The 12,292-nt window shown below is 34.4% G+C and overlaps 1 protein-coding gene across 4 annotated transcripts in view; it reads left to right on the top strand.

The window, feature by feature from the left end:
• The window catches only part of UTS2B (urotensin 2B), a 59,251-nt gene extending 48,348 nt beyond the window's left edge, over window positions 1–10,903 (top strand). For 3 of the 4 annotated variants that reach the window (XM_038583702.1, XM_038583700.1, XM_038583701.1), the window contains 2 exons: window positions 853–946; window positions 7,103–9,695. In XM_038583702.1, the coding sequence (XP_038439630.1) occupies window positions 853–946; window positions 7,103–7,230 (222 nt within the window). In that variant the 3' untranslated portion in view covers window positions 7,231–9,695. Of the gene's footprint in view, window positions 1–852; window positions 947–7,102; window positions 9,696–10,550 lie in introns of those variants that run through there. The other variant, XM_038583703.1, reaches the window with a different exon arrangement.
• The last annotated feature ends 1,389 nt before the right edge of the window (window positions 10,904–12,292 follow it).

Below are 12,292 nucleotides of genomic sequence, written 5' to 3'. Positions count from 1 at the left end.
GGAAATACATTTTTCCCAAATAAATTGGATGTGTTCCTAGTCAATGAAGCATATGCAGGTGGAGCTGTCCTGCTTAAAGCAGCTGGTTGGGGGCCTGAGGTGTTGCATTCTTGACCTGCTCTCAGCTGCCCTGATAGGGGGCCAGTTAGCAGCTTTATTCCTCCACTGCTTGACATGTGGGGAAAAAATGTGAAGATCACCAAGTTAGATTATTTCAAAACTTTTTCCACAAACACACATGCAAATCCAATAGTATACAAACCATGTGGCTGTTTGGGAGAGTGAATTATGCCCCATCGTTCTGAGCAGGTTGGACACCCTCAGTAGTCAGGTTGAAGAGTTAAGTCTTCAGGGCATGGGCAATCAGAGAGATTGCTAAAAATTAACATGGGTTGAATCCTGGGTAAAACCTCAAAGGCCTCAAAATACTTCTCTCTTTCTGCTGGAAAGGAGAAATATTTCAGGAAATTCAAACATTTACATAACTCTTTGGAGCTCCTTGAAAAGGACTGCTCGTTATAGGTGACATAAAATCTAGTCCAGCAACACAGTCTGTTTACAGCCTCTCCATTAATTAACACCTAGAGTTGACTTCCTTCATCATAAACTTGTTTTTTCCTGATCTCCTGTTGAGTCATGTACCTTTTCCAGCTAGTCTCTAAGTTTCCTTGTATTTTTCTATTTAATTCTTTTTATTTACTTTTTTATAGTTTTTCTCCTTTTCTATTCCCTTTTCTCTTCTTTCTTCCATTTTTCCTACTCTCTTTTCTTGTCTTACTCTAATTCTTCTTCAGTAGAAAGCAGCATCATTCTTATGAAAGATCAATAATTTTTATATTTGACTTTTAACAGTTGGAAAACCTAAAAGAGCAGTTCACAGAGGCAAAAGATGCTGAGATATCCTATGCTATAGATGGTCTATCTTCTTCCCATCCAAATAAGCGAGGTAAATTTTCATTTCAAAGTTTTAAAATTGATATCTAAAAGATTAATTTTTGCAATGATTACTGAGAGAGAAGAGATTAACTTGACATTTCTTAATCCTATGGTGAATATCAAAATCCAAGTTAATTTTTAAGAAAGAGGCCAATGAAAATGTTCCCCTATGAATGTATCTGAGCTATGTTGTGTTTACCGCAGTAGGTAGCAAAGTCATATGTCCCAGGTTTAAGTAAAATAGGGTCTTATTGTTTAAAATTGTGACCTATGCTTGCTATTTTGCTTAGAGACTGAAGTTGGGAGAATCACAAATAGAAACAACCCAGTTTTAAGTCAATTCAAATTTTAGAACATCTTTACTGAAGTAAGGAGAACCCTCATTGCTCTAACACTTGGTTTAAGGTTTGAATCATCACAGTTAATTTTAGAAAGATTTACCTTTTGGACTCTCTTATTTCTTATAACATTTCTTGGGAAATTATTGTTTCTTGCTGAATTAGTTATTATATTTGAAAAAATTATATGTATATTCCTCTATTATAATAGTGATGTGAGCCTTCCTAAGATTCACAATGCTACTAAGTGGGAAGAGGATGCACTGGTATTATTTAAACACTTAGCATATACCAGACATTTTATATTTTAATATGTCAAAATATTGTGGTTAAATACATAGGCTCTAGAGCCAAACTGCTTGGGTTAAAATCAATGTGACATTTCCTACCTGGTAACCTTGAGCAATTATGTAACTTCCTATACATTTTCTTTGCCCCCAAATGCAAATTATAATAATAATTATCTTTATGAGATTGTTGGGGGGATGAGTAAATATATGAAAGGCATTTAGAATAATGCCTGGCATATAGTAAATACTATGTAAGCTTAACTTGTTTTTTATGGTTTTGATCAATACTATAATTATTATTTTATTTTCATCATAAACACCATAAGATATCCATTACTATGCTTATTTTATAGATGAGGAAATTACATCTCAGAGAGGTAAAATTATATGCCAACAATAACCCAATTGCTAAGTGACTCAGCTAGTGAGCCAGAAAAGAGAGAGTGATAGAAGATGAATTGGAAGCTGTCAGGGAGAGAACTGTCAGGAGTTTTAAGGACCTTAGCTTTTACTGGGACATCATTAGAAACTTTGAACAAGAGAATAATGAGATAAGCTTTACCAGAACTGCTCCTCATGGAGAATACACTGAAAAAGATGGGGAAAGGTAGAAGCAGAGAAGCCATTAAGGAAGAGAATTTAGTGTTTCAGATGATAACGTGGTAGTAGCTTGGATTAGGGTGGCAGTAGTGAATTGATAAGAAGGAGCCTGATTCTGGATATATTTGAATAAAAAAATTAACGAAGTTTATAGTAGGATTACCTGTGGTTTGAGTATTTTTTTTTCAAAAAAAGGAAGGCATCATAAATGACTTCTAAGTTTTTATTTTGAGCAACTAAGTAAAAGGGGGTGATTTCTATTTATTGAGCAAGAGATAGCTGGAAGAAGAAAAGGTTTGATGGTATAGAAGTGTTGAGATAGAGATTTATTGGGCCTTCCTATAATTAACATAACTTAGGCTATAATGTGGTACCAGTTTTAATTCAAATCTCAGAGGCCTATTAATAATCAAGTTCAATGCATGTAGTATAATCCTCTTCTATTTTCTGGCTATATCATCTAGAATGTTGTTATATCTTTACTGTCCCTAATATTGCCAAGACACAGGAAAGGGATAGAGGACACATCCCAGCTCTAAACTGCCTCAATTCAGAACTCAGTTCAATGATAGGTGTCGCTTCTCCTGAAGTCCATTGGCTAGAATTAGTCAAGTGGGCTGGCCCCAAAATACTGGCAAGACAGGTTGAGAGATTTTAAGAAGTACATATAATAGTTGGGGAGTACTGCCTCTACCACAGTCTATCCTTTGATCTCTCCTTAACCACATAGACTCTACTCAACTCATTCCCATTAGAGACAATTCCAGATTTCTTTCACTGACTGAACCCAGAACAAAGAATAGGCTCCCCCGGGGGAGATACTGTCTTCATCAGCTACAGTGTAGCTTCTTCATTTATAGACCTGTTGGCTAAAAGGACAAATCCAGTAATTGGAAGAGGAACAAGGATGAGATAAGCACAATCAATAATCCCATTCATAAAGGAAACAAACAAGAGACACAAAGAATACTATCCTCCAGTAATTCTGAAATCCTGCTGGACAAATATTACAAAGGTCCTCTACCCTTCAGTTGGGAAAAAGTGTCTTGACTGGATTCTGTGGTATCTAGGAGGAGTCATCTGCCCACTGTAATGTTTCCAATGGCTGTACTGTTTGAGATTTTTGCTTTTTCATTTTTATTCCTGGACACATCTTATATGCTACTTTGGGATTATTCTCTTCTCCAGGATGACATAGTTTTCTCAGGTTTCGTCCTGCTTTTACAAAGTTGGAGGCCCAAGATTTATTTTGTCTTAAAGTGTCAAAGATATTTTTGTTTTAGGATTTATGGTTTCTTTGGCAATGATATTGTTTCAAAAATTTAGAAAACTTCTCATGTACTTGCTATATGCAAATACTTTCAAAAAAACAGTTTTAGGGGGTCTCTGGGTAGCTCAGTGGTTTAGCTCCTGCCTTCAGGCCAGGGTGTGATCCTGGAGTCCCGGGATCGAGTCCCATGTCAGGCTTCTGCATGGAGCCTGCTTCTTCCTCTGCCTGTGTCTTTGCCTCTCTCTCTGTGTGTCTGTCATGAATAAATAAATAAAATATAAATAAATAAATAAATAAATAAATAAATAAATAAATAAATAACAGTTTTAATTTTTCTGCATTCTCACCCCCTACTTAGTAGCAGTTGCCTGGAAAATATCTGAAACATACCTTAAAGACTATACACTCAATTTGATTTTTGCCCTGAGTTCTATTTACAGAGCCTCTGTCACTTGGAGTAGTTTCAAATCTTATTTTATAGTGTTTGGGATCTAGAAGAAGTCAGTTCTTTCAACATTTTGAGATCTTGTATTTCTTGACTCTCTTTATTCCCTTTTTATTTGTTGTCAGGTAGTATTTGGGGGGTAAATAAGGCAAACTACATTAGGAAAATAACCTCACAATCTCAGTGATATAAATTGCTTTAAGATTTATTTTCTGTTTACATGAAACCTTGTGTATGTTGGTTATCTTCCTTTACTCTTTACCTATTCTATGTGTCCCTGTAGTAGAAGAGGAGAGAATTGGAGATAGATAAACACACTCTTAATTGTCCAAATTAGGCACATGATCATAATCTAACTTAACAGGGTCATGGGAACACCTAGAAAATGTAAAAAAACAACAACAAAAAACAAACAAACAAAAAACAAAGTACAAGAATATCCCTACTACAGCCATGCATAACAATATCTTCCCAGTATAATAGGCCTCCTTATGTGCATTTTGCAGTTTCAGTTACCTGTGGCCAACCATGATCTAGAAGCAAATGATCCTCCTTATAACATATCAGAATTCTGGTCAATAGTAGCCTAATGCTACATCATAGTACCTATGTCATTCACTTTGCTTCATGTCATCACATAGACATTTTATCATCACACATCATCACCAGAAGAAGGTTGACTATAGTATAATAAGATATTTTGAGGGACAGAGGCCACATTCAGATAACTTTTATTGCAGTATATTGTTACAATTATTACAATTGTAACTAGAACAATTGTTCTAGTTTATTATTGGTTATTGTTGTTAATCTCTTACTGTGCCCAATTTATAAACTAAACTTTTTCATATTAATGTGTGTATAGGAAAAAATATAGTATTTATAGCGTTCAGTACAATCTATAGTTTAAGACATCCACGAAGAAGGGGTCTTGGCACATATCCCCCACAGATAAGGGGAGACTTTTGTAACGATCTGAATAGACCATTGAATATATAAATTTGAAGTTTAGGGAAGCAGCTCGTATTGGAGATAAAAATTTGACAGGTATCAGCATATCAATTTTGCTTGGTATTGTGATCAGACCACCTAAGGAATGACTCTAGATATAAAAGAGAAGACAGCCAGGACTGAATCCAGGGTGATTCCAAAGTTAGAAATTGGGCAGATGAGAGAATCAGCAAAGGAACTCTTGATAAGAGTAGCTACCAAGGAAGGAAGTGACAAAGGAAGGCTGCACTGTTTCCAGAAAGTAGTGAAACTGTATTTAAAGTTTTAATAAGTCCAGTAAGTTGATAACTGCAACTTTCCTTCTGAACAGCAATGAAAGATTATTAATGGATTTGACATGAATTTCTTGGTGGACTTTTTGTTAAAGAGAACATGATAAAACAATATTTTTATCATTTGTCAGGAACCGCCGACAATAGACACCACTTTTGAGAAATTTCATTCTAAAGAGTAGAAGAAATTGGGATATCAGCTAGAGAAGTTTGAGGGCATGTCAAAGAAACTTCTTTGTGTTTTAGCAAGGTGATATTAAAACATATTTGTATGTAGTAGGAATAAAGTAAATATTTGTGGTGATAAAAGATATGAACTGAATGCCTAGGTTAAGTCACAAAAACAGCCTACATTATATTTTAAGTGTGATTCCATTATGTAACTAGAAGTTGTCTGGTATAAATAAGATTGTATGAAAGGAAAATGGACCCAGAGATCCAGCTAATGCACTAATAACTTATACTTACTGGGGAATCTTATACTTTGCTTTAATCATTTAATATATTGTTGATAGATGCCTACTAAATTCATTAAGAATGTTGCTGTCTAATGTGATAAAATACAACATCTTTCATAATAAAAACCCTTAATATATTGGGTATCAAAGTATCACAACTCAACATAATAAAGGTCATATGTAACAAACCCATGGCTAATATCATATTCAATGGAGAAAAATTGAAAGGGATTTCTCTGAGTTTGGGAACAAGACAAGGTTGCCCACCTTCACCACTTCCATTCAATATAGTGCTGAAGTCCTTTCTTGAATAATTAAGAAAGACAGAAATAAAAGTCAAGGAAGGAAGGAAGAAGTAAAACTGTCACTAATCGCTGATGACATGATCTTATATATACAAAATCCCAAAAATTTGATAAAAAAACTGCTAAAATTAATGATTTCAGTAAGATGGCAGATTACAAAATCAATTTACAGAAATTTGTGGCATTTTTTATACTAATGATGAAGCAGTGGGAAAAAAATTCCAGTCACAATAGCATCAAAAACAGTAAAACACTTAGTAATACATTTTTTAATTAAATTGTAGTTGATCTGCAAGATTATTTTAGTTTCAAGTGTATAGCATAATGATACAATATTAGGAAGTGATCACTAAGATGAATCTAGCTACCCTATAAAGCTTTTAAATATTATTAACTATATTTCCTACACTGTACACTGTGTTCCCATGGCTTATTTATTTTATAACTGGAAGTTTGTACCTCTTATTCCTCTTCCTTTATTTCACTCCCTCCCCTCTGGCAACTGCCAGATTATCTTCTGTATCTAAGAGTCTATTTCTGTTTTGTTTTGTTTGTTCATTTGTTTTGTTTTTTTTTAGATTCTACATATAAGTGAAATCATATGGTCTTTGTTTGGCTTATTTAGCATAATACCTCTAGGTCCATCCACATCACAAATGGCAAAAATTTCTTTTTTTAATGGATATTCTAATGTGTGTGTGTATGTGTGTGTATGTAATGTCTTCCTTATCTATTCGTCTATTGATGGACACTTAGGTTGCTTCTACATCTTGGCTATTGTAAATAATGCTGCAACAACAGAAGGATGCATGTATCTTTTCAAATTACCACTTTAATTTTCTTCAATTAAATACCCAGGAGTATAATTGCTGTATCATACGGTAGTTCTATTTTTAATTTTTGAGGAACATCTAGACTGTTTTCCATCGTGGCTACACCATTTTTCATTCCCATCAGCAGTTCATGAGGGTTCCCTTTTCTCCACATTTTTACCAATAGTTGATATTTGTTTATTTTGACAACAGCCACTCTGACACGTATGAGGTGATACCTCATTGTGTTTTTTATTTGCACTTCTATGATAATTAGTGATGTTGAGCATTTTTCATGGTCTTTTGATCATTTGTATGGCTTCTTTGGAAAAATGTTTATTCAGGTCCTCTGCCCATTTACTTAGGAAAAAACTTAACCGCGGAAGTGAGAAATCTGCACAATGAAAACTCTAAGACTTTGCTGAAAGAAAATGAAGAAGACACAAATGGAAAGAAATCTGTGTTTATGGATTGGAATAATAAATATTGTTAGAATGGCTATATTCTCCAAAGCCACCTTCAGATTCATGCAATCCTCACCAAAATAAAGAAGGATACTTCACAGAAATAGAAGAAATAATCCTAAAATTTATGTGGCACCACAAATGACCCCAAACAGCCAAAGATGTCCTGAGGATAAAAGAACAAAATCTGATTTCAAACTATACTGCAAAGCCATAGTAATAAAAGAAACAGTATGGTACTGGCACAAAAATAGATATGTAGACTAATGAAACAGAACAGAAAGCCCAGGATTAAATCTTGGCATATAGAGTCAACTAATATTCAACAAGAGATCCAAGAACATCCAATGGAGGAAGGATGATTTCTTCAGCAAATAATGCTGGGAAAATTGGAGAAACACATGCAGAACAATTAAATTGGACCCTATGCCTCATACCTCACAAAAATTCATTTCGAATAGAGAAAAGACTTAAACATAAGCTTGATAACATGAAACTCTTTGAAGAAAATATAGAGTAGCTTATCAATACTGGTCTTGGGAATGACTTTGGACGTGACACCAAAATCACAAGCAACAAAAGCAAAAATTAACAAATGAGACCACATCAAACTCAACAGTTTCTGCACAGCAAAAGAAACAACAAAATGAAATGTCAGGTTATACAATGGAAGAAAATTTGAGAAAGCATATATTGGATAAAAGATTAATTTCCAAAAAATATAAAGAATACAACTTAATAACTACAAAAAACCTCTAAAAACACCTAATTAAAATGAGAAGAACTAGATTTTTTTCAAAAATGATATCAACATAGCTAAAAGCCACATAAAAGATGCTCAAGATTCACTGATCAGCAGGGAAATGTAAATCAGAACCACGATGAGATGTCACCTCACACCTGTTAGAATGACTATCATAAAGAAAGTAAGAGACAATAAGGGATGGCGAGAATGTGGTGAAAGGGAACTCTTACACACTATTGGTGGGAATGTAAATTAGTCCAACCACTATTGAAAACAATATGGAAATTCTTCAAAAATAATTAAAAATAGATTTACCATAAGATCCAGCAATTCCACTTCCAGGAATATATCTATAGATGAGTGGATAAAATTGGTGTATATCAATAGATAAAAATGGTATATATCAATAGATGAATGGATAAAAATGGTGTGTACACACACACACACACACTGGAATATTATTCAATTATGAGAAAGGAAAATATCATTTCCAACGACATGGATGAAACTTGAGCACATTAGAAGTTAGACAAAGACAAGTTCTTTATGATATCCCTTTTATGTGGAATCTAAAAAAAGTCCACCCAGTGAAAAAAGAGTAAAATGGTGGTAACCAGAGGGCTGTGGAGGCAAACGGGGTTTGGATCAGATTGATGATGTTTAAGTATACAAACTTGTAATGAGAAGTAAATAAGTCATAAAAATCTAATGCACAGTGTAATGAATATAGACAATGATATTGTATGTACTATAATGATGTAATGTGACCTATACTACTCCAATGGCAATCATATTACAGTATATAAATTTGTCAAAGTAACACTGCACACCTTAAATTTACAAAATGTAATGTCAAATTTAGCAAATAAAAAAAGAAGAAGAAAAGGTCTCTTTGCTCTCACTTTGGTTTACTTACTTAGTTGCACTCAATGACTTTAGCTTTTTGGCTTCATAAGCTGACATAAGATGGAAGCAGCACATTTGAAGAAACTTGGGAAGGGGAGATGAAAAATAAATAAATATATGGCTGTCCAATGCATAGCATCCTGCTAAAAATAGGGTTACAAGAGTGAACCAGACAGACATCAACACCAGAATGATAGTGAGGGATTTCCTTCATGCAGATGACAAATGGTAGATAAGCACTGAAGAGTTTGGCTCTACTGGGGATATCATCCATGATACTTCCTTTCATCCAGGTCCAGAAAATTTCCCAAACTGTATTCCCATTGCATACTTAATCGAGCCCCGCATGAGTAATTTTTGGATATGTGTACATTTATATCTTCCTGACAGAGTTATTCGATGATATCCAAAGGGCCAGACAGGTCAGTGATGATAACTCTGAAACACACTATAAAAAGATTGAATTAGGCCAAGCTCCTCAGTTTAGTGTCTGAAAATAAACTCTTTTCATAGGATTTGAATGTGGTTTCATTAAAGGAAGCTGCGGCTCATGTAGAAATGAAAAGTATACTCTGAGGCTGTCATAACACTGTGTGTGTAGGTGGTGATGCACTTGAGGGTTACTGGTTTACAGAGTGAATGGAGAGGGAGGGGAAACCTGGCAAGCAGAGACTTTTATCATTTATTTCAAAGAGTATTTCAAAGAATATCTTTTTAAACTCTTTTTTACTGTGCGTCCCATTCATCAATAGTGAATCAAAGACCTGTCCTCTGAGGTCTTAATTTTCTAAACCACTTAGACTGAAGGAAATCAGAGAAATTTTTTTTTAAGATTTATTTATTCATGAGATACACAGAGAAAGAGAGAGAGGCAGAGACACAGGCAGAGGGAGAAGCCGGCTCCATGCAGGGAGCCGGATGTAGGACTCAATCCTGGATCCTGGGATCAGGCACTGAGCCAAAGGCAGATGCTCAACCACTAGCCACTCAGGCATCCCGGGAATCAGAGAAATTTATCCCGAATTCTATGAAGCTACTATAAGTCAAGTGATTGGGAGCAACCTATAGAAGATTTAAAATAACTCATTTGTGCATTTGAAAGTTAAAGAGTACTGTTAGAATTGGTTTGATTTTTCTGAAGCATCATTTTTATGGTCCGAATGTGAAGACTCAATGTGACAATCAAATTGCTTAAATAACATTTGGGGATTTGCAAAGTGAACTTTAAACTCTCTTCCTTCCTTTCCCCTCCCTCCCCCATAAATTGAACCATATTTATCATAGTTTTTACTCATGTGACTTCTCCTTTGGGATTTCAGTCACCCCAAATATAAAACAGAGAGATGTATCTAATTGGACAACCTACTGTATTCTCTGAACTGTATTATGTGCATTGTTATGTAGAACAGTCTATATAAATGAACTTTCTGAGATGAAGTGACCATTATGGTACTCACTGGTTACAAGTCACTATGGGGTACTCTAAATGTGGCTAGTGTGATGGAGAAGCTGAATTTTTAAATTTTATTTAATTTTAATTAATGTATAGATTCACATGAGGCTCATAACAACCACATTGAACAATCCTTTTACCAAACTCTCTTGCTCATACTGAGCTACACATGAACTATTTTATTCAAATGTAATGCTTCATCAAATATCCTCCTAATAAAGAATTTGTTTCATTTTCTTTTTTAGCCTGCTTTTGGAAATACTGTGTCTGAAGTTTTTTTCTCTGGATACAAAAAGAGAAGAACATTAGAAAAAAGAAATACGTCTACTTATTACTGCTTAAAGATTGAAGCTATTTTAAGCATAAAGTAACGGTGGCATTTATTCTACATATTGCATACTTAAGGTTTAAGTTGTGAATAATGGCAAGTCGGTTGCACTTTTGTCTGGCATGGGCTATATCAAATGGACTTGTAGTGCTAAAGTTGACAGTGTTGTATCTATAATTGTATGCTTTCCATAGATTCAATGTCTATATATGGTTTTGTCTGGTGATGACCATGCTGTTGAGCTATACATTAAAATATTTTAAAAAAGCATCTTGGAAAATTAAACTCTATGGTCTCAATTTATGAAAAAAAAATTGTCCTTTCTCTTTCTTATGATTGCGCTAGCTACCATCTCTTTTCTGTTCATTTGGACAACTGTCACTGAAACTACTACAACCAAATAAATATGTTACTAGAGAGAAGGAATATATGATTTATTGGGCTCTGGGAGAAAGTAACATTAGATGTCTCAGAGATAGCTATTACGAAAACTTTCTTACAAAACTATTTGGCTTTTGGTTTCTTAATTCTCATCTCTGCCTCCACCACAGCATCATGAAATATTCGAGACTCAGCATGTCTTAAGAGACTACACTCATTGTGCTAAAAAAATAAACAAAACTCTTTGGCGTTTTCTTGATTCTTTTTTTTCTTTTTCACATCTATACATCAAACTGCTCTTGATTGCATCTGAACAAGCTTATTTAATCAACTCAAGGCAGGGAGTTCAATTTTGTCTGTCACCTGTGCTAGCAGAGAAACATCATCAAAGTAACTTTACAGAATATTAAGGACTAGAATAGGGCAGCCCAGGTGGCTCAGTGGTTTAGTGCCACCTTCAGCCCGGGGTGTGATCCCGGAGACCTGGGATCGAGTCCCATGTCAGGGTCCCTGCATGGAGCCTGCTTCTCCCTCTGCCTGTGTCTCTGCCTCTCTCCCTCTCTGTTTCTCTCAAAGTAGCTTAAAAAAAATCAAGGACTAGAATAGATGGCCAGATGAGCCTACACACAGTTCCTTATTTCACATGGGGTAAATGCAGCTTATCTACATAATATTAATTTTGTGGTGCTTAAAGAGAAAACTATCTCGTAAGAGAGAATGAACAATATTGTTTAAGTTTAAAAACCCATAAAACAAATCAAGTTGAGTAATATATCTATAGTGTTATTTATATACTTGTTAGGAGCCATCAAATGTAGATAAATATTAGTTGCTCAATAATGCCTAATTATTCTCACATATTTATACTAGTTAGAAACACAAACATAATACTGTTCTAAAGAAAGTCAAAAACTCCTGTGTTCATCATCTCATATTTATTAACTTTGGAATAGTTAAACAATATGCATTCTGAACATTCAGGGCTAAGGTCATTTTAAAAAGTTATTGCTACTTCTTCCTTTTAGAAGATTCCACCAAATCACCTTTTAATAGTTTGCTTTGAGAAATTTGATTCCTTTAAGTTATCTGTAAATTAAAGGTATAATTTGCTAGACTTTTTGTAGTGTGAGTAAATTTTAAGATGATACAACCAGGAATGAACATCTCTCATGAAAAACAGGTTATGTAATTGATGCCAGAAGATATAAATCCATATTTACAATTTGCTCTATGAAGTTTCACAAATGAATGAGATGATTCATAATATTCTTAACAGAA

The sequence above is a fragment of the Canis lupus genome, chromosome 34 (assembly GCF_011100685.1).
Source record: "Canis lupus familiaris isolate Mischka breed German Shepherd chromosome 34, alternate assembly UU_Cfam_GSD_1.0, whole genome shotgun sequence".
Lineage (NCBI taxonomy): Eukaryota > Metazoa > Chordata > Mammalia > Carnivora > Canidae > Canis > Canis lupus.
The sequence above is the reverse complement of the archived record's forward strand: the minus strand, read 5'-3'. Positions and strand labels throughout refer to the sequence as shown.